This window comes from Ischnura elegans, chromosome 5, assembly GCF_921293095.1.
Source record: "Ischnura elegans chromosome 5, ioIscEleg1.1, whole genome shotgun sequence".
In the NCBI taxonomy this organism is placed as follows: domain Eukaryota; kingdom Metazoa; phylum Arthropoda; class Insecta; order Odonata; family Coenagrionidae; genus Ischnura; species Ischnura elegans.
In genome coordinates this window covers 54,310,275-54,332,557 of record NC_060250.1, presented here as the reverse complement: position 1 = coordinate 54,332,557, position 22,283 = coordinate 54,310,275, and the positions used below count along the sequence as shown (strand labels likewise).

Genomic DNA, 22,283 nt, shown 5'->3' with positions numbered 1-22,283 from the left:
ATACGTAAACAATAAAAATCGCGAATCAAATTGCCAAATTTTACGAAACAAAAGACTCAAGGTGTGCGGATCAATTCAAAAGGATTCAAAAAGACCGCTAGTTCTTCGCCGAAACAGTCAATTTATTTGAAGAACTTCTAGATGAAGTTGCCAATATAAGTCTGTCACAATAAGCCAACAGCTTATTTCAACGAGTGTAAGTTTCCCTTTATGACCTTTGATCTTGGTCAACAGAGTACTCAATCTTCTCTGGTTCCAGCTTCCTCTTCTCTTGGTCAGCTTTACGACGTGCTTCGTGAAATCTCTGTTCATATTCGCAAGGTTAAGGAATTGTAAAGTAAGTGATGAAGCTCTTATTTCTTTTTGTTATTTTGGAAATCTGTCATTAGTGCTATTACAGTAAGATGCATGTATTACATGTATTAGTTGTTTCCCCATTCTTTTTTTTGCCTTGCTGCACATAGCCAAAATCAAGGTTTTAATTGGCTTCTGTCACCAGGTGCGTTTTAAATCATACCACCCTGAAATATTAGTAGAGTTCCATGCTTAAAAGTTTACTTATTATTGTGTCTTTTCATTTTGAAAAAGGTATAAACTGGACGAATTGGTTACGTAAGCTTTAATGACGAATTGGGCCAATATTCCCAAACTGCTGATCGTCGCCAGTGTGTATGATCATAAACATGAAGCTCATATTTAAAGTGTAGTTTACGTATTATCCTAAAATTCCTAAGAAATTCAAAGTTTTTTGTTCTAAGAAAAGAACCATGGAGTTCAAGAGTTTACGAAAGAGATCTAAGTAGTGGTTTAGTGAATGATGCTGGAAAATTTGTAGTCTACCTTGTAGTGAAATGTTTGCAATTTAGACATTTGCGAAATTTTACCATGTGTAGTGGTCCTTTGCATTATGCCTTCACATTTTTATTGCAACCGATGTTTCTGCCCGATTCTAGTGTGGAAAATAAATTTTCCAACCATGGAGGTATTCTAGACGCTTTCAGTTTTGTTTGGCAATTAATACGAATTCCTTCAATGAGTACTCTATTGCCAAATTGCTTCCTTCCTACAGTATTGGAAACAGCTTGTACTTCATTAGTGAGGCTCCACAGCATATACAGTCTACTCAGTCAGAATTGCCTTAGGTGACAGGAGGTAAAAAAAAGCTGAGTCAGAGGTGAGGGGCTAGGCTGCCTGATTAGGAATGAAACCACCCATTGTGGAGGTAAAATTTTCCTGCAAAAAAAAGGATACTGAAGACATGTAAGAGGACTTACTAGCTCAGCAAAAAGCATCCCTGGAGGCCATCGCATATTCCCTTATCATAACCATGGTGCTGCGGCACCTACAGTATTCAATAGTTTATTAGAAATGTGTAGATCTACAGATCCATCGATGGATCTGTTCACCGTATCAAGACGTAATTAATTATTTATTTTTGGGATACCCACTAACCGTATTTTAACATAAACCTTCACAGATGACAGACAATAGAAAATAACAAACACACATAGAAAAAACCCATTGAAAATCTATACAGGATTGCACATCGATGTATAATACATATGGGTAGATACAATGATGTAGCATCTAAGATATAAAAATGCTCACATAGTAGAGTTGAGCTCAGATTTGACACAAGCGACTTTTAAATATTGATAGAGACATAGAGGAATCAATACTTAGAAAGATTAATCATTCAGCTTTTGTGGAAACAGTAGTTATACATTGCTGCATTCATGTATCTTGAGCTGTAGTAGAATATTTGAATTCATGTTCCAGGTTTCACTCTAAAATTTCCACGGCATTAGTGAAAAGAAAAAACTTATAATACATGGTGGTAAGTTCAAGTGCATTAAGTGAGATGTGGTGTAGTGACATGGTGAATGAATTAATTAAAACTTTTCCTACTTTCCACTCTTTTATTGCAAAATTTGTTATTCACAAGCATTTTGAGGTGACGCATCACTGTCAGGTAGATAAAATAATTATTCTTCTTAACAGTTGAAAAAAGTGGATAGTACTAAAAGTAAGTTCTAATGAATTACTGTTTCAGTTAATGGATTATTTTATCAGCTGACAAAAGACATTGAAACATTTGAAACCCTTCTCTGCAAAGGGAATACATTGCATGATAAGTGATGTGTGAACACATGCCAGTTAATCATCTCCCATAATTTTCTGGTTGTTAAGGGTACCTATTCCAGCTTTGTACTTCTTACTACTGCTCTACCTCTAAAATAATTACGATGGAATAAAATAGTAAATCTCAATTTGATCGACCAATTGTATTGTTTACATTCTGAGGCATTGTAAATCCCTATTATTATCATCTGGGGATAACTTAGTTAATGTTAAAATCAATGACTGTATGTTATATAATTTCTCTGTGTGGAGTCAAAGTTAAAAAAATGAAATATTCATTGATGGGCAAGTTCTGGGTGTTTGGACAAAATATTGCCATTAATTTAGGTCTGCCATGGAAAATTTTCCTGTGACAAGGATGGGTTATTGATTCTAAAACTTGTAAATTCTTAGGGCTACAAATTGAAAATACTGGGAACTGGTCCTGCCATGTAAAAGACTTGTGTTCGAAATTGTCCCGAGTACTGTATAGTGTGAGGTTCCTAAAAGCATCCTTACCTCACAAGGCGATGATGTCAGTTTACCATTGCAACTTTATAAGTAGAGTGACTTATGGTATTGTATTCTGGGGATCAAATGTAACGCTATTAGATACAATTTTCAAGATGCAAAAAAAGATTATAAGATGTATAATGAGTAAGCCTTATACTTATTCTTGTAAACCCTTATTCAAAGAACTGAATTTGTTAACAGTGCCTTGTATATATATATACCAACTATGTTTACTGATAAAAGAGAATATTAATGATTTACCAATTAATAATGATGTACATGAGCACCTAACTAGGTCTCATCGCCACATCCATGTTACCCTCCATAAAAAACGTATAACAGCAAAAAGTCCCATTGCAATGGGATCAAAAATATTTAATTTCCTTCCCAAAAGTATTAATTTGATTAATTCTAATAGGGAATTTAAATCTTCTTTAAAGAAATTTTTAATTAATAAGTGCTACTACAGTGTAAATGAATTTTTAAATGACAAATGAACTCTGACCATTTTTACATTTTTAAGTGTTATGTTGATTACTTTGACGTGTCTTATATCTATGTTGTATTCATAAGATCCTTGGACAAATAAAAAATTTATTATTTATTATTATTCAATTGGTACTTTCCCTAATCAACCCTAGTTTATGATATATGCATGCACTCACCACTGGTAGAAATTTGGTTTGAAAATCATTTTCATAAGGATTCAAGCCCGAATCTTCCAATTACTTTTCAGATATGCCACTCAGACACCAGTGCACAGTTCAATGCATTGGGTTGGATAAGTTAATGGTGTTGATAGGATTTTATTTGATTGCTGTACCTATACAATTTGCTGATGAATGTTTTTCCTCTTTTCTCTAGGTAATGGCTGCCAATGTCCTCGTGATAGGAAGTGGGGGAAGGGAGCATGCCCTCTGCTGGAAACTGGCTCAGTCCGTTAAGGTATGGTGTCCATTTATTAGGCATCACCTCTTTTGAAATTTCCTACCAATTTCCACTGGTATCTTTTGCTATACTTTCATGTCAAATTTTATCATTCATCAAAGACTGGTTGCTAAGATAAGATTGGGACTTAACTCATTCAATGCGGGCCCGTTTTTCATGAACGTCTTCAGATTCGGCCGATAAAATGAGAAAGAAAAATAGAGAGTGGTTTTCGCACCATAACTTCTGTTCAAATACTGCCATTTTCAAACGGCGCACACGGGTTGAAAGAGGGAAGCTTGCTTAAGATCATGCACATGATCGGAAGACTGGGAAGTGGATATTAGTCACGTACAGAGGCGGAGAAAGGCCGACCGGCAGAGCACGTCAATTGACGTGCCCCGTATCTCGGCTTGGACGGGACCATGTAAATTGACGTGCTCCGCGCTGAATGTGTTAACACAAAAAATGGATCTTGCCATTTGATAAATCTTGATGAATAAGTTCCTTTTATAGATACCAGGTCTGCTCTGTGACTCTCATTTTGGATTTTTGCTGGAGGATTTTAATGATAATGGTACTTTTACCATCTCATCCTGGAGTAATGTGTCAAGTGGACATTTTCTTCAAGAAATGCTGACACCTTATGATGAATGCCCCTCAAATTGTCTGAGGTCTCTCATTAAATGAGGCTATGCAATGTATAGGCACAAAATATCCAATCTGCCTATGTCTTCTTGGATTACGCTTTGGCTCCCAGTTGTAAATTATGACAATGTGGATCCTCCTACGCATGACTAGTGATGATCATTTGAAAAAGGTAGAATAAGGTAGTTTCCATCATCAAAGAAAATGAAAGGCATTGATTGCGATTCGTTACTCACTATTAGTGTATTCATAATATGTAAATTATTTAGTTTTAGAAATCGCAGTTTAGACGAATGTTAAAGGTGCATTTTAACCTCATTTGAAAAAGGCCGGATTGATGCCCATGCGATGCCACTCCACGTGACGTCACAGGGACCTAGTTTCTATACGAGTAGATAGGTGTTTTACATCGTCTGAGATTACCAATTTAATGCATGAGGCATAGAACTCAGGGAAACATCTCACTATATCAATAATCAATCAATAATCACCTATTAAAATTGCCTAAGGTCGTAAAGTTTCCTTCGTTTGACAGGGTATTAATAATCCTTATTTAAGCCAAGCGCTACCTGCTAGCAGGGTACTCTGCTACCTGCTAGTGGCCTGCATCGTAGCGGCACTCATAGCCTCGCACCAAGGTGGCCTCACATGGCAGCTGCTGGAACCAGAATGACGTCACGTGGGCTTTTCCCAGCATTCATACTTAGCCGTCACGTTTTCGGGTGATTGAAAATTTTCACTTTTCAATTAATCTCAAAAATAGATATCCTCATTTAAAAATGTAAAAGCGTGAAATATGCACTCCAGGAGTAATAATCTTTCGATTTAGGCAATAAAAAAATAATAGGAAGCCACCCTATTGAAAAAATGTAAAAATTACAGTTTGTATTCTCCTGTAAATAAGTAAAATCTTCATTTTGATGCATAACTTTTAAACACATTTTGAAGGGGTTGGATGAGTATGGTAATTAAACTTGCTTCAATGAAATAAATTTGAGTTGTGTATGTGGCGCCATGTGTGTGTGGCGCCTTCCTGGCAATAGGTTTCCTGTACCCTTGTGGCCTTGCCATGGACCAAGGGCATCAACCTTAGCCAGGTGGCCATCCTCAGTGGCACTTCAAAATAGTTCCTCTGCTGTGCTTTTGTATGCTTATCAAGAAGTTCGTCAGGGTCTTAAACAGTTTAATTTAAAAAATTAATTAATTACTTGTGCATAATAATAATGTTTCATGACTTTGGCTAAAAATCATTTTGGTATTTGCAATTTTCTTAATTTAAAGTCTCATGTATAAAGTGGAAACACCAAAGTGTCTGTAAAATGTAAATAAAAATGGAATCTATCTTAAGTATGGCTATCTTTAACTTAAATTTTTTTCCTCTTACAGGTCAAACAAGTTTATGTTGCTCCAGGGAATGTGGGAATAACATCTATGGGAAAAGTGGAAAAGGTCGACCTAGATCTGAAAAATTTTAAGGTATGTCTTCTTTGGAGTCAATTTAAAATTAGCATTCAATTTTTCTCATCACGTTGGAGCTTATTTTCAAAAAATTGTCTGTACTTAACAATTGGAATCAAGTGTCACAAAAAACTTGGAGAAACTTTATGTGACAAGTTTTCAATTCAAAGTATTAATTAGTGTGGCTTAATTTGTGGAACTGCATTTTTCAAAATATCAAAGTTGCCTTCCAGTTACATACATATTTTAATAATGTGGTAATGCTCTGGGACCTGAATGTATTGCACCTTGATTATGAATATGGTGTTTCACTTTTTTAAATAGCAATTTAATTCATGGAATGGGATGAGATTAAATAGGAAATGAATGTCATTTACTGAAAATGTGAACTGAAGTTACGAGTTGTTACATTTTAAATTAAATTTATTTTCCTTCATCTGAATCCTTGCGAGAAATTGAGCGTAATCTGAATGACATATTCATTAATTTAATTATCTGTACGTTCCATGGCTCATTTACTAGTTGAAGAGGTCTTCGCATTAAATCTTATTTTCATTTGGTTGGAGACAGAGTTGGATTCAGTATCAAATTTTGGGGGAGTCATGATTTGGGTTCTGGAGGTATGGAATACTCCCGAGGAAAGAGTGGCGTTTTTACGTGTAAACTTTTTTAAAATACATTTTTTATGCATTTTGGAGCCTATAAATTCATTTTTCTTCTAAAAAACAAATGAAATTGAACAATTTAAGGCATTTTACAAGTTTAACAATTGAGAAGAAACAAATATCCAACTTGAAGTTGAAACCATGGACGCTCAAGTTGCCGATATATCAGCTTTCGGTTTTTGCCTTAAAATGCTATGTGAGCCCTGTGGTTAATCCCATGTAGAAATGTTTTGTTATAATATTTTGAGTTAGTTTCACTTTTATGCTGGTTATTATATAGAAGTTCATGCTCCTGAGGAAACTGTATTTCTGCTAGAGTATTTAGTGTTGTATAGAAAGAAAATAGTTTGTCTCTTCTCCCAAATGCCTGACGTGTTCTTGAATTCTTCTTGAGCTTTGTGGGAGTGAAAAATAAATTTACTGTGAGAGTGTAAGGGTTAAAATAATTACAAAAAAAATCACGCTACAGGAATAGTGAAAATAATTTATTTGAAAAGGTTTACAGTGATGATAAGCACTTACCGTATATCTCCGAATATAGTCCCCCCTTTTTTTCCAAAAATGGCCGCGGAAAAGTAAGGGGGGGGGGCTATAATCGAGTGTAATCCAATTTAGCATACTAAAGGTGACCATAAAGTAATAAATAACGGCATAATGGCTAATGTTCTCGTAGTCTTTCTATTTGAGTATATTTATGAGGATTATAATCGGAGATATTAGTAAATACTGCCACGTTTTACCGGAAATTAAGACAATTTTTACCACAAATGTTGTACAGATACGATTATTCCGATTCAAATAGCATATCGAATATGCGTTTTCACGGAATCCATCGGGTAGCCGCTAATTTTTCTTGGAAAAGTATTGTTAGAATAATTCAATCGACACTGATCACTTAATGACGCAAAACAGTAAATAATTAAAATGAAAACTAAACACACACTATCTTTACATTAATCGAACACTAGAATTGAATCAATAGTATATGTACCCGTCGCTCATTTAATAACTACACGATTTAAATAATTGCGAAAAATAAACAGATAAAGTGAACCTTTCGTGACGATTTAGCATTTCATTGCGTCCGTAGCTACTATACGTCCGTGCGGTTCGTGTTTACAACCACTGCTTTTACCGCCTTCACAGAACAAGAATGCGCAATAGGTGATGCATTTGTTTCTGAAAAGGCGCAATAATCGACGACTTTAAACCAGAAGCGCCGGCATTACTGCATTTGATCGAAATACAGCGACTCAGCATCGAAAGTGTAATCAATTTATTGAGGAATATCTTCAATTCGTCAGGGTAAATAGGATCGATAAATTACGTCGCATAACGTTTCGCAATTATTTCCGCGATATTTTCTTTATTAAAAATAATTTTACGTTCAACAGTGAGGTGATGGATCAAGTAGAAAGATGAGGATCAATCCTGCCGCAGATTAGAGGCCTTCAAAGACGGAGTTTCGATTCCAATTTAAAAATAGCCGTTGCAGAATACGCCGTAAATCATAGTATTTACAGCGCTAGCAAAGCGCTAATACATCGCGGAAGTCATTTCGGGGGTCTCGACGCGGCAGATTCAAAGAATTAGAGGAAAATATCGTCGAATTTGTGCGCAAATGCAGAGCAGAAGCTCTTTGTGTAACTTATGCAATGATTCGCGACGAGGCATTGAAAATTGATATAATTTTTTTTTCAGTTTTAATGTTTGTTGGAAAAAGTTTATTTCTTAATTTTATTACTTTGATATTTGTAAGTCCTGTAGTTTAATTGTTTTGCTTAGCAGGCATTTGATAGCAATATTTTTATAATATTTATAATTTATTTAACACAATTTTATTTAGATTTCCTAAATTCTTCAGGTCACTTGGATTTGTGATGAGTTGATGGGTGTGTTACACTGGATCTAAGGAAGTTTCAGGGCCAAATGCAATACTGTTTATGGGCTTTAAGTTAAAGCTTATATATTGACATTGTCTGTAGTCATTTGGAAATCAAAAATATTAATAATTTGTGAAGGTTTAAAAAATACAATAGCCTTGGATACTTAAAAAAAATTCTCATTTCTTCATTACATCTGGTTAAGGAACTATAAATTACTGATACATGCAATGGATCACAACATGTTTTAGGTATAGTTATTTTGTTGTGATGGAAAATATGTGAACAGATTTGTTCTTAATCTTCACAGAAAATAATAGTTTTTATCGAATCTAGAATCTTAACTTGCTAACCACAGAAAAATTGCCTTCCTTTACATTTTAAAATTTTTCCCAAACCTGAGGTCTCAAAATTGGGGGGGGGGGGGACTATATTCGGGGGGGGACTATATTCGGAGATATACGGTACATAAAATTTAAAAAGTATGTATCTGTTCAATTAGGGGTTTTCTAAAAAGTTTGTGTTGGGTGCTTAACTTTGGCTGGGGGGTCATGAACTCAGTGTTCCCCCTAAATCCACCACTGGTTGTAAAGGGAAATGTGAAAAAATGGTAATGATCCACAGGGGCGCAGCTAGGAATTAAGGCTAGGGGGGGTTTCAGACACAACTAATACTGGGGGGCCTGGGGGTTTGGCATACACGCCAAGGTGAGTGGTAGGTGCGGGAGGCCTTCCGCCAGAAAAAAATTAAGATAAATGGTTCAAAATGGTGATTTTTACGGTCTTCTGAGGGATATTTTATTAATCCTCACACTTTTCTATAAGCAATATTAATCCAATCAAGTAAAATAGATTTAACTTAAAAATTTCTGTGAGCTCTGGGGGGGAGGTTTATCCCTCAAAACCCCCCCCTCGCTGCGCTACTGATGATCCATGCAGTTCATGTATTGAAATCGTATTTTCTGCTAATTTTTATTCTTTTTTAAACCTTACTAATGCCTTGTTTATAGAAAAAATAACAATAAATTTATATTTCAAAGTAACTTATAGTTAATTAATTTTTGTCTACTACTTTAATCTACTTCAGGCTGTTGGTGAATGGTGCAAGAAGAATAACATAGATCTAGTAGTGATCGGGCCAGAAGATCCCCTTGCAAATGGAATGGTCGATGTTTTGGCTGAATATGGCTTGAACTGTTTTGGTCCCAAGAAAGCAGCTGCTCAAATTGAGGCTGACAAAAATTGGTCCAAAGCTTTCATGGATCGCCACAATATACCTACGGCAAGGTGGAAATCATTTCAATCAGCTGCTGAGGCCAAGAAATTCATTATGAGGTATAATAATTTTAGCAGTCAACCACAAGATCTCTAGAAGTGTGAGAGTGCTGCAAGTACAAATTTTCTACAGAAAAAAATCATTGGCCTTAACTTGATTTTAACCTCAGTTCTTGTAAGTTCTTCTTATGTTCTCTAACCAATTAAGTCAGTGAGGTATGCTCATGCTTAGTGGAATTTTTTTTGGCTTGGAAGAGAAGGTAATGTGGGTTGAAAAAAAAGCTACAATATTTGTGTACAGTAGGAGCCAGTTTGAACAATTAGCTGTTTGATGTGTTCAGTGATGGCTAAGATCCTAGTTCAAAGCAAAGTCAGGGCAAATGATTTTCTCTCTGCACAATTTTTCACTTCAAAGTTTTGGAGTAATGTGATTAGTGATGGGTCAGTTGTGAGCAACCAGAACTTCCCTTTTGAGATCTTTTGTGCAATCACTCGATGAATGGAATCACTCCATCGAACAGGTCTACCTTTTTGGCTGTTTGCAACCAAAGTCATTCATCAGTCAGTTTTAACAGCATTTGTATGCCAATCATTCACGACTGAAGTCAGTTGTCATCATTGGTGGCCAAAGTTGGTCGTCAAATGGAATGAAAGTCAGTTTCAGTCATTACCTACTGAACCTGTTGTCTGTCATTCACAATCTAAGGCAGTGGTCGGTCATTTGTGATCAAGAGAAGGTTTTCGGTCATTATAATGGAAAATGGTCTCTTGCAAAGGAAATTACTTATCAAATGCAATGCTTCAAACAATCATGGGCCTTCCAATTATAGGATTCAGTGACTAATTAGGATATCTATTCAGAAAATCCCATGAGAGCCATTTTCTTTGAATCATAACTTACATCACTTCTTGGAAATCTCTTTTATTAGCTGCCAAAAATGTTAAAGAAATGGAAATGCATGCATTACTTTTACTTTGATGTAAAAAATCATTATTTGTAAATTTCTAATCAGTATTGGAGTTGTGAATTAATATTGTATATATTTATTCTAATTAACTCATCAAATAATCAATAATAATGCAATTACGTTTAAGATTAGTAAAATTGTGAAAAGTAAAGAAATGATTCTTTCAATCATCATTGGCCAGAATTTAGAGCCCTTTTTCTATTATTACCACTGATCAGTAAGAATGACTTCAGTTGAGTAAGTAACAGTTATTGATAAAAGAATGCTTTAATTGACCGATGGGAATATTTTTTAGTGCCCCATATCCAGCTCTTGTGGTGAAAGCAAGTGGTTTAGCTGCTGGAAAAGGTGTTGTGGTTGCTGGGTCTAAGGAGGAGGCTTGTGAAGCTGTCGATTCAATTGCCACTGAGAAGAAATATGGCAGTGCAGGGGAGACTGTGGTTGTGGAGGAACTTCTGCAAGGAGAAGAAGTGTCGGTAATGACTTTTTCATTAAGATTCATGAATTTTTTTCTTCCAATCAATCTCACAGCTTAATATGTACTTGTGTGGTTACATAAAAGCGAGATGATTTTGATTTTTTACGCTTCAAACATGGAACAGAAACTCTTTTGGTTGTGCTGCTGAACTTCAAGCCTAGTTTTGCTTTATTTAAGTTTGAATTTTCATGGTTTGTGTGAAAAAACAATAGAAATTTTTATAAATTATAATCGCTTTGAATACTATCCAGACCTATGACCTATTGGTCTTAGGTGTGAATGTTTAAGTGCCAACTGATGATGGTCAGACCTTAACTATGCTCCTTTAAGAAGCGATAAACCTTGTTATACTAATGGGAGGGACTTCTTGGTCTAGCTCCATCTATATTTTGTTTTTGCATTGTAATCATGGACCTTGAGACAGTACACTGCCAATCACTTGTTATAACACGATTCTTATTGTATTCAGTACATTCCAATGATTTGATCTTTGGATTTTACTTATGCATAGTAAAATCTTCCAAAATCGTTGGCGCAATAAAGAATGGTTTCGCTAGTAGTGGGCCCTGGTCGCTTTCATAGCAGCGAGGGTTTTTCCATATCCCACCCATCCAACCCTATCGCTACCCATGAGGCGTCGACGGGCTCCTATCGTGGTGGTGCCTCCATCCTTTTTCCATCCCATTTCACTTCCCTCCCTGGGTGAATGGGCATATTTCCTTGCTTGAGTATACTCTGTTTACATTTTCCCTTTCTTTCAGGTACTTGCTTTTGTGTCCGGTGGCACTGTGAAAGTCATGTTGCCTGCTCAGGACCATAAGCGGCTTAAAGATAATGATCAGGGGCCGAACACAGGTGGAATGGGTGCTTATTGCCCATGCCCTATAATCAGCGAGGAGGAGTTGGAACAAGTCCGAATGGAAGTACTTCAGAGAGCTGCCGATGGCCTTGTGAAAGAGAAAATACCCTTCACAGGTAAGAGAAGAGGTTTTCTTAGGTCTTTCATCATGCACAAAAGATTTCTTTCTTAAGAGTTCACGTCAAACTTGGGTTTGTAGATATTCTTTGGGACGTATTCCACTATGCCATTTCTATGAATGGCTATGGATGAAAAATTCTTAAGAAATTAATAATAGAAGAAATGTGCATGTGATCATTTATCACTAAAGCAGAATTTTTTATGGAATACCTGGGATTGCAATCGTCTCTATTATGAGCTAATACAGATAAATCTGTGTAAGTAATGTTTGATATGTTTTGTAGTTTATTTACCTTGAGATTGGTGTTTTTCACAAGAGCAATATAGGATGGTCCAAGTGGAATAATCTCAAAACCTCATTTTGAATAATATTTGAAATTCAAAATGGATGATTAAGGTTAAAAAAAAATTCATTCATATTATGTCATACAAACATACGGCACACCTATAATTGACTCTTAAAATAGTTCACATTTAATTCATACCTGCTTAGAGCATCATCACAGGGTGCAAGTTAAGGGGAATCTATGGAATGGGGGTTGAAAGGGAAAATGGTCGAGAATGCAAATTATGACAAAAAAAAAATGAAATCCAAAATATTTCTTCAATTTATAACATTGATTTGCTTGCAATAGCCATACACTTTCAGGGGTGTTGTGAAGTGGGGAAAAGAAAAAAAGTAGGGGTGGTCGGATCGGATACCTCAAAAGTATCCGCTGATATTGCCCTTCATCGGATACTTCGGATCCAAATTTGCTGAAGGCATCGGATATGGATCTGAAATTTTAAATTTATGCTTCAGTGAATGCAGCATATCATACGAGGGAGTGGAAAGAGTTCCGATCATTCCTTTGCATGTGCCATTGCACTGCGATGCTTGTCCTACTCATGAACCATTTTGTTTTAAAGCTCACGTAGGGAGTTATGCAACAGAATTTCAGCCAAAAATAATTTTACGTCAAAATAAGACAGGTATATAGTGTGACTCTTACAAAGAGATTGAACAACCATCGGAAGAATGTCAATACCATAGGATAACAACCACTTCAAAAGTGGCTACGTCGCAGATAAAAAAAACACCCTCAGCCCTCCATCACCCCATGCCTCTGATATTTTTTTCCTTTCCGAGACCACACAGTCCATAAATCATTATCTTTGAAGGAAAATATCAAATTACACAAGAACAATTGAAGCGTGTTCCATCCCCACCCCATCTCACCCACTGATCTTTTTCATCTTACCTGCTTCAATTCTCTGTTTCTGAAGAACAAATGCTAGGTGAGTGACTTACTGGACCCAAAGATGTCTCGATAGTTTTCAGCAATTGGATGACGTACACAAGATTCAAAGAAGAATGAGACAAAATGTGTTGCATTTCTTACATATTTAGGTTTTTTAAGCTCAAATTGATTGAAAAGTTTTTTTTAGTCACAACAAGACTATACCAATATTCAACATTGTACAAACAGCACAATTGTCAAGGAAACAGATGTGGCATCAGTACTGTCAAACAAGAAGATACGGCCTGGAAATGCCAACTGTATATATGTATCACATAGGTCGCCTAGCTTCGCTTTGAAGGTAACAACGTTGCAAAATTTGACATGTTCGTTCTTGACTCCCTCATTCATAGCCTCATTGCTTGAAAGATGGGGGAGTGTGTTCCTTCCCCTCCACCTATCCTTTACGTGCTTCTGCTGCCCACCCCTCCCTCCCGCTGAGCGGTCGCCTCATTCTGTTCCCCCAACTAGTCGCATGTGATGCTAACGTTGCTCTAAACGTTGTTAGTTGTGTTGCAGATTGTTCAGTTGCAATTTAATTTAATGATGTACCGAAAAAAATGTCTTTCATGGTGTAGAAACATTTTTATTGACGTAAAGAGAATCATGTGCGTGCACTGTGAGGTGAAACTATCGTAAGGAAGTACAAAATCCTCCTCACCACAGCTGAAGCATTTGCAGGTGAAACACAAGTCAGTATGTGATGCGGAAGTGACAAAATTCGGGAGAAACTTATGTGAAGAATATTAAAATTCAGTTAATGGTTTATAGCAAAGCAGCATATCCTAAGATGGAAACCTATTTTTATTTCCTAACACAAGTGTGACAGTTTACGTCTGGAGGGTGTAAATATTTTATCGTTTAAAAAAAAATAATTTGAAAGCTTTTAAAAAAGATTTTTAATCAGTATAAATATTAAAATGTGTATGTAAATCTGTAAAGCATTCCTTTGATTGTATGTACCCAGATGAAACTTGAATAATTACTTCGTTTTATGGTAGGAATTTGAAAATGCATTTGGATCTGAAAATATTCGAAGATCCAGCTCTGAAAATCAAGGATCCGATCCAGATCCGGGTCCAAAAAAAATCCTACATCCGTCCATCGGTAAAAAAAAAGAAACTCAATTCTCAAAACGATACCAGCATTATCAAATAAAATGACCCTTCAGTTTATCAAAATAACTTCAGTGAAATCTCTGTATGACAACCCTTCATTTCACCAGATTTTACAAAAAACAGTTTATTGCAATGCTATAGTCCAGGTCCTTCCCATCTTTATTCATTTTTCAAAATTTTCGTCCCAAAATGTGACCAAGCCCTATGGTAACACAAGGTTGCCAAGCCCCAATGCAAGACAAGTGTTGACTGAGCTCTGTGGAATTGAATGGATGCTCTCATTTTTTGTGATAGGTGTCCTTTATGCTGGCATGATGCTGACCAGGGATGGCCCAAAAACTCTTGAGTTCAATTGTCGCTTTGGAGATCCTGAGACACAAGTTATTTTACCTCTACTGGAATCAGACTTGTACCAAGTGATGCTGGTGAGTTCTAGTCATTAGTGCTGTTCTTTATTCACGTTAAGTTTTTTAAATGTACGGGGTAGTCAAAAAGTTGTGTGGAAAAGTAGATTCATTAAGCATGTTCAGCATATGCAAATTCCTTGAATTGTCGCCTCCATCCATTATATTAAACTCGGTGTGTGTTAGGAAAGCTTACAAATGTGTTCATCAGAGTTGCCCCTCTGCTGTGTTTGTTGGTAATTCAATGAAGTACTTACAGTTAATTATCTATTTGTTGCAGGACTGTAGTAAGGGAAATTTGGAGGGACATAATCTCAAGTGGAAGGAAGGCGTTTATGCTGTTGGTGTAGTCATGGCTAGCAAAGGCTATCCAGAAACCTCAACTAAAGGGAATGTAATCAAAGGTAGCGCTTGTTTGTTGTGTATCTATCTATTTAAGGATGTCTATATATTTTTTGTATCAAAGTCATTGATGATTGCATGCTTCCAGGAAAGTGTGTGTGTGTTTCCATTGCCTGAGGGTAATTATGTATTCATGCTAATTTTTTGTTATTTACCTTTCATGTCACTCAGACCAGAAATTGCAATAGGGTAGTTTCCTTCATCAAAGAAAACGATAGGCATTGATTGCGATTCGTTGCCCACCATTAGTGTATTCATAATACACAAATTACTTGGTTTTAGAAATCACACTTTGGACAGTTTAGAATGTTGGTTTTTGAAATACCGGTTTAGACGAATGGCAAGGGTCAAATTTTATCCTCATTTGAAAAAGGCCAGATTGGCGCCCATGCGATTCCGCTCCGCGTGACGTCACAGGGACCTAGTTTCTACACGAGAGGATAGGAGTTATACATCGTCTGAGGTTACCAATGCATGCATGAGGCACAGAGCTCAGGGAAACATGTCTTAATAATCACCTATTAAAACTGGCTAAGGTCAGAAAGTTTTCTTCGCTTGATAAGGTATTAATAAACCTTTTTTAAGCCATGCGCTACCAGACAGGAAGGTACTCAGCTATCCGCTAGCATCCTGCGTCCTATCAGCGCTCAGAGCCTCGATCAAGGTCACTTCACAAGGAGAGAGGGGGAACCAGAAATGCGGCGCACGGACTTTCCTACTTACGCGTCGCGTTTTTGCGCGCTTGAAATTTTTCACTTTTCATTTAATCGCGAAAAATAGATATCGTCATTTAAAAATCTAAAAGCGCGAAATACGTACTCCAGGAGTAATAATCTTTCGATTTAGGCAATAAAAAAATAATAGGAAACCACCCTATTCAATAAAATAATTTATTAGGTAGAAGAGTAATATAAGTTATGATGAAAACAAATATTCCCCAATCAGCAATTCACATAAATATAATATTACAAAAACTTCAAAATCTGCTGTCTACTTTAAATGAGTTTATGACATCATCAGAATTCCTAGTCATATACTCTTTCAAGGGCAACTGCTCATTGAAGGAGTAAGGTGCTTGTTCAGTGTAAAAAACAAAGTACCTAGCAAGAATGATACGAGCAGCTTAGAAGTGATTACCCGCTTGGCAGGAGCTTTTGAAAACATCAATTTTTCTGTGACAGAGTTAAAGCTGTCGATTTTTCTCTGTTTGAAGCTCGTTAAGTAGGCGATGGATCAAAAAGCAGAAAAATACAGGCCTCTTTATTTTTTAAATGCTATCGCAGCGGTTACCAACCTTTTTTTCTTCCTGTACCCCCCTATATATGAAAATAACTTAGGTATATTATACCCCCAAAAATGTAATGTGCACATTTTATTACATAATTTCACTTCTGGTAGGTGACTCTTTTAGATATAAATAATTGTACCAATAGAAACTTTGTTTTAAATTCCCCTTACAATATGTATGAATATTTCCTGGTTAAGACTTTATATTTCACTATTTTAAACGTAAGATTTCAAATGCCCAATTATTTACAATTACCGATTTCTGCCATTACCGATTATTTTTGGCGTGCCCATGACTGGTTCGTTGCGTACCCCTGAGGGTTTCCATTTGTGTGCCTATCCGTTGGGGGTATGCCGGTTGGGAACTGCTGTGCTATCACAATCCACAGTGAGAAAATGTGTGAATGATCGTATTAAATATTTAATTAGCTGAAGCATAAAAAGGGCATTCTTCTTCATAACTTCCTTTTCCTGATCATTATCATTTACTTTTTTCAGGTTTGGATGAAGTTAGTCTCTTGCCAAACCATATCGTGTTCCACAGTGGCACAGCCTTTAAAAGTATTGGGGATGGTTCATCAGCATTCGTCACAAATGGTGGCCGTGTCCTAATTGCTATTGCACTTGCCGCTGACCTGGCACTTGCAGCAGCCAGGGCACACGCTGCTTCATGTCTCATCACCTTTGACGGTGCCCAGTTCCGTGGGGACATTGCACACAAGAGTATTGCCAGGTGAGCTCTCAGGCGAGGGCAAATGTTATCTTTTGTGAGATGGTGGATTCTCCTGCCATGTGTGTTTACCTATAGAGACTATAGTTTCAAAAGCCATTATGCTTTCATACTCAGGTCAAAGGTCAGTCTAGCTCTCACAGTTTGATTGAAAATTGCTGGCCCTGAAGTGCCATTAAATTTTTGAAATGGAGAGTTTGTTGGGGAATTTTCATTGTGAGAATGGGTGTGGGTGAACTTAGTTTTTATCTTTCAGGACTTGGTATACTCAAAATTCCTTCTCCAATCATTCCTTATTTACTTCCACTGAATAAATATCCTGAGAGCCTTGAACTTTTAACTAAGCTGTAAGCGTTGAGGTTAAAATTTGTTGGGTTATTGTTACTTTTTTGGATGATTCCCTCATGTTTTAAATTAATGACTGATGTTTCTACAGCTGTGCTGGAGGATTCTTTAGGGTAAAATGTGGTAATGGTCAAATTGATTGCAGTTGTGAAGGGGTGTGAATCTTGAAATAATGTCTCCTTGTTTCTCTAAGAATCGGTCTCTTAACATGGTTTAAATAATTGCTGTGTTTTCAGATGGAAGTAGCCTAATTCTGACAATATGGGTCTTAAAGTTTTTCTCTCTCGCTAAAATTTTGATGCTATCAAACTGACTTCCTTCCTCAGTGTGCTTGGTGGTGGGAGAGCAACCTGTCCTATCTGATTACATGTTTATTTTCCTATTTTCTTCTTGTGGTGGGTCTTCCTATTTCGCCAGCATAATTTTGGTTACAAGTTTTACGAGTGACTTGGCCACAATAAGTAAGTGGTCCCATCCCATCATGCTCTTCAGAAGATATTTTAAGCACCAACATAAAAGAAGTGTCAACATCATATCCCTTCAAAATTTGGTGCGTTTAGTGATTCCTTTGGCTTTGCATTTGAATATTAAAAATTAATTGTTAACCTCCTGGAGTTAAACTCCTGAATGATTGTATATTTCCCTCCAGTTTTTGTCTTTTAAACTGTTCATTTATGAAATGTGTCCCCTCCCAAATAAATCTCTCTCCCCTCCTCAATGTTTTTTCTCTTGTTACCTGAAGAAATTGTGAAGGGATTGGTGTGCAACCTTTGATTCCCTGCTGATAATGGTAATTCATTTGGTACCTTGGCCATGTGAGTGTTTCCTTGAACTTTGTGTAAGTTTCATGCTGAATTAATTTTAAAATGGAGTATTGTAACTGTTGAATGTCCTTCAGGGACCCTTCTCTCATATCTTCCCACAGCTACATGCTCTTGGTACACATTTCATTGCTTTGGCTTATGATGCCTTGCTGCATGCAGACATGGAAGTGCAAATCACAAAAATGCTTTCTCTTCTCATTGATTTGGAAGTTGATAAACATATTGTTCCATTTTTGATATTACAAGCATCTCAAATGCTTCTAACTTTGAATAATATTTTTAAAAGTGGTGATGTAATGCATGCCAATGGATTAATACGTATATGCAAGATGATATTTTAGTCTGATGAGAGACTGTATACGTTTTACTGTCAGCATTACATTGTCTATTCAATCCATTTCATTTTAAGTAAATAACATCCTATTTTGTCTTGTGAGAGCAAATAATTGTGGCATCATTAATCTTGTCTTACAATTAACTTCTTCTCATGTTTTGTATTTATTTGGATCCCTATGAAAAATTTTCAAAATGGTGAGTTTACTGATATTGATTTCATTTGAATCATGTTTATTTTAATTATTTACTTCTATGTACTAGTTTACTTCAATAGTTTACCTCAACTAGGTGTTTTTATGTCAAGTAGTCCAAGACTAGCAATGGAGGGTACCCAAATGTCACCTGCAAATCGTGTTCTATCTATGCAGCATGATAGAAAATTAAATTTAAGGGATTTGTACCTGCTTTTTCCATAGGCATTGAATGGGCCTTAGTTTATGAGATAGTTACAATAGACGTGCCTTAAGTAATTTAACCAACATTACAATTATACAGCCGGTTACTGACACCCCTGTTATAGAGTAAAACCTCCATATAGCGTATTCAACGGGACCAGGAAAATGACGATTTCGTTGTATTGGGGTTCAGTATGAAGAGTTGATTTGCGGGTTGCTTCACTACAGGATGGATTTGGAAAACCTTATCACTAACAAGAGTCGTTCACTGGTGAAAACAATATCCAATCCACTCCCAGAAGAATTGGAGTGCTGAAAATTTGCGCAAAGTTGTGGAAACAAAAACTGTAGAAGGAAAATTCCAAGCAGCTCCCACTTTCTCCACCCTTCCCTCCCAAGAAAAATTCAAAATGGCAAAAATTCCAGTTTTTCCATGCACGCCTCCATTCAATGCCTTCTGACACGTAGAGTACAAGAGGAATTTTAACCTTTGTTAATAATTTGGATAGGTGGTGGATTGATGCTTTGATCGGTGTGCTTTTATTACCATTAACCCCTGGAATCCTGAGAAACAATTTTTATTACAATGAGCCACTCAGTATCCTAGGGTTTATGCAGCCAGGATGACAAAATGATGGAAAAATTTTTTTATGACTCCCAAATCCTTCTCAGTTTAGAAATTTCTCGTGAATGTACCGTAACAGATGTGCTACCTGCAAAAGCATTGATGCCTCAGAGATTTCCTCTTCTTCTTCTCTAAATTATTCTAAACGTGCAAAAAATCCACAGAAAAAAATCATTCACCTTGACCAGGATACAAAGCCGGATCCCATAATTTCCGGTTGAGTGCTTTAGCCAGTTAAGCTACCAAGGTGTCATTCTTCCCTGTGGGACTTTGTATGTAGTCATGTGGCCTCTATGTGGTCAAAGTTCGGGCTTTGCTCTCTGGGTGTGGTGCTGTGAGCACAATTTGGAGTGCTTGTGGTGTCATAAGCTCAGCAAAGAGATCAGGACGCCTAGGTGGGTCCTCTGAAGGATGCAACACACCGGGGCTGGGAACCAAGTCAGAGACTTATACGCCCGCGCTCCCGGGGAGGGGTTTGGATGGGAAGGAAAAAGGAAAGAGGTGCCACAGCAATAGGAGCCCGTGGATGCCTCTGGGATAGGGATAGGGCTGGAAGGCAAGGGATGGGGTGAACACCTTACCGCTATAGAAGCTGTAAGGGCTCACTAACCCTGAATCAGCCATTAATGAGCCAACGATTTAGGAGTATTTTCCTATTAAAGCATAAGCTCAGCAGTCTATACTACCTTGCGCGGTATAGTCCTCAAATTTCGACAGAGAGGAATGACGCCATGGTAGCTTTACTAGCTAAAGCACTCGGCCGTAAATCAGGGGTTCATATCCTGGTTAAGATGAATGATTTTTTCTCTGTAGATTTTTCGCACAATTTGTGCATTGTGGGTGACTCCTTCAAGATATCACCGTGGCTAGTCCTGGTATTCTTAAATTATTCTAAATGCATTCATTTCAATATTTCCATGCAAACCTCTGGTCGACAGTCTCTATCTCAGAAAGTATGCATGTGCTTTGTTAATTATAATTGAGTTGACATACTCCAACAAATCTGAAATAGTCATTCAAACTCAGTAAAACACATGTAACTCGCCTATTACAGATTCACTAACAACTTCTTGCATGCCGTTGAGTGACTACTCATTGGCATCATCACAAGTATGCCAGTTATTTTGGTTATGATTCACTGATGAAGAGTCCTTCACTCGGTTGCTATTTTGAGGAGACCAATGTATTAGGGGCTGTACTGTTACACTGTGGGTTGAACTTTTTGAGGTATTTTAATACTGCTTTCCGATGGGATTTTCTCAAAAACTGAGGGCCATTGGATGCTCAAGCTATGAATAGTTTCTCTTAAAATTTTGATTTCTATCATACTGCCAAGTTTGGTAATGATCTGGCAGTGACAATGGGGTGCTTTCCCTTTTAGGATGCATATGTTAATCAATGTGTTTGATATCAACAGAGCCATCCTGGAGAGGGGAAAATTGACTTACAAGGCCAGTGGTGTGGATATAGTGGCTGGAGATACTCTGGTGAACCGCATAAAGCCTGCTATAAAACTCACTCATCGAACTGGAACTGTTGGTACAATTGGAGGTTTTGGTGGACTGTTTGATGTCAAAGCTGCTGGGTTCAAAGATCCTCTCTTAGTGTCTGGAACAGATGGTGTCGGAACAAAGCTTAAGGTATTTTCCTCCCATGAATTATTCAAAAGTTGTTTTTATATTATTTTAATATTTATATTTCTTAGATTCTTAATGTTTAGCATGGTTAGGTAAGTTTGCATGGTCAATTTATTTGTAAGAAATAGTCAAACCTTAGCAACCCAATGCAACAAAAATCCCATTGTTTCCTGTAAGAAATGCAAATATCCAAAAGAAATGACATCTCTCAAGGAGAATTCCTTCCTTAAATATTTTGAAAGGAACAGTTAATAAAAGGTGTGTATGGTTTTGGATGTAGCCTTCCTTTTGGCCATTCACATGCGCCATGGATATTCCAGTGGATTTAACAGCTATCCCTGGCCATCTCATCACTGTTGTTTCCTGAAAACATGTCAAAAGAAGTCTGGCATTTAGTTTTAATAAGTAAGTAATTTTAATTTTGATTAAAAAATCTACCAAATATGTGATTTGTCTACAAAAAATGTTTCAATAAAATTTTTTTAAAGTTTTCCCTCGGCCATTGTCAGCTATGTAATTCAATCCTGCAGTGCGGTGCTGCTTCTGAACTAGAATTAATGCTGGGTTCCCACTCAACTGTGAAAACCTTAAAACTGCGAATATGCCGTGAGTATCTTCTACCATGATAAAACCTGGAAATGGCCGTGAAATTCATCGTAAAACCTTAAAAATCTCTCTAACTTGATTTTAGAACTACGATTGAAAGAGCAAAAGAAGAATTGATACGTCGATCATGTTTCAAGGTCAGTCATGCGCAGACACTGTCCACGCATTTATCTGCACATGTATATTCGAAGTACAAATATTGGTCTGTGTGTCATGACAACACACAGACCTTTAGGCTGTGATTGGAAGACCGTTAACCAAAGTGATCATTAACCCTGGCGAGAAATCAGACGCCTCTTCACTTCCCTGTCACCCTCCATTTTCCCACTCACAACCTTTAGCTGGCCCTAAATTTTGCTAACGATAGGTGGCGTCATAAG

The 22,283-nt window shown here is 36.9% G+C and overlaps 1 protein-coding gene across 1 annotated transcript in view; it reads left to right on the top strand.

The window, feature by feature from the left end:
• The first annotated feature begins 85 nt into the window (after nucleotides 1-85).
• The window catches only part of LOC124158892 (trifunctional purine biosynthetic protein adenosine-3), a 43,986-nt gene continuing 21,788 nt past the window's right edge, over nucleotides 86-22,283 (top strand). The window contains exons 1-10 of the mRNA XM_046534299.1: nucleotides 86-337; nucleotides 3,501-3,579; nucleotides 5,596-5,685; nucleotides 9,302-9,549; nucleotides 10,753-10,933; nucleotides 11,697-11,910; nucleotides 14,607-14,737; nucleotides 14,997-15,120; nucleotides 16,904-17,138; nucleotides 21,078-21,300. Of these exons, the coding sequence (XP_046390255.1) occupies nucleotides 3,502-3,579; nucleotides 5,596-5,685; nucleotides 9,302-9,549; nucleotides 10,753-10,933; nucleotides 11,697-11,910; nucleotides 14,607-14,737; nucleotides 14,997-15,120; nucleotides 16,904-17,138; nucleotides 21,078-21,300 (1,524 nt within the window). The 5' untranslated portion in view covers nucleotides 86-337; nucleotide 3,501. The remainder of the gene's footprint in view (nucleotides 338-3,500; nucleotides 3,580-5,595; nucleotides 5,686-9,301; nucleotides 9,550-10,752; nucleotides 10,934-11,696; nucleotides 11,911-14,606; nucleotides 14,738-14,996; nucleotides 15,121-16,903; nucleotides 17,139-21,077; nucleotides 21,301-22,283) is intronic.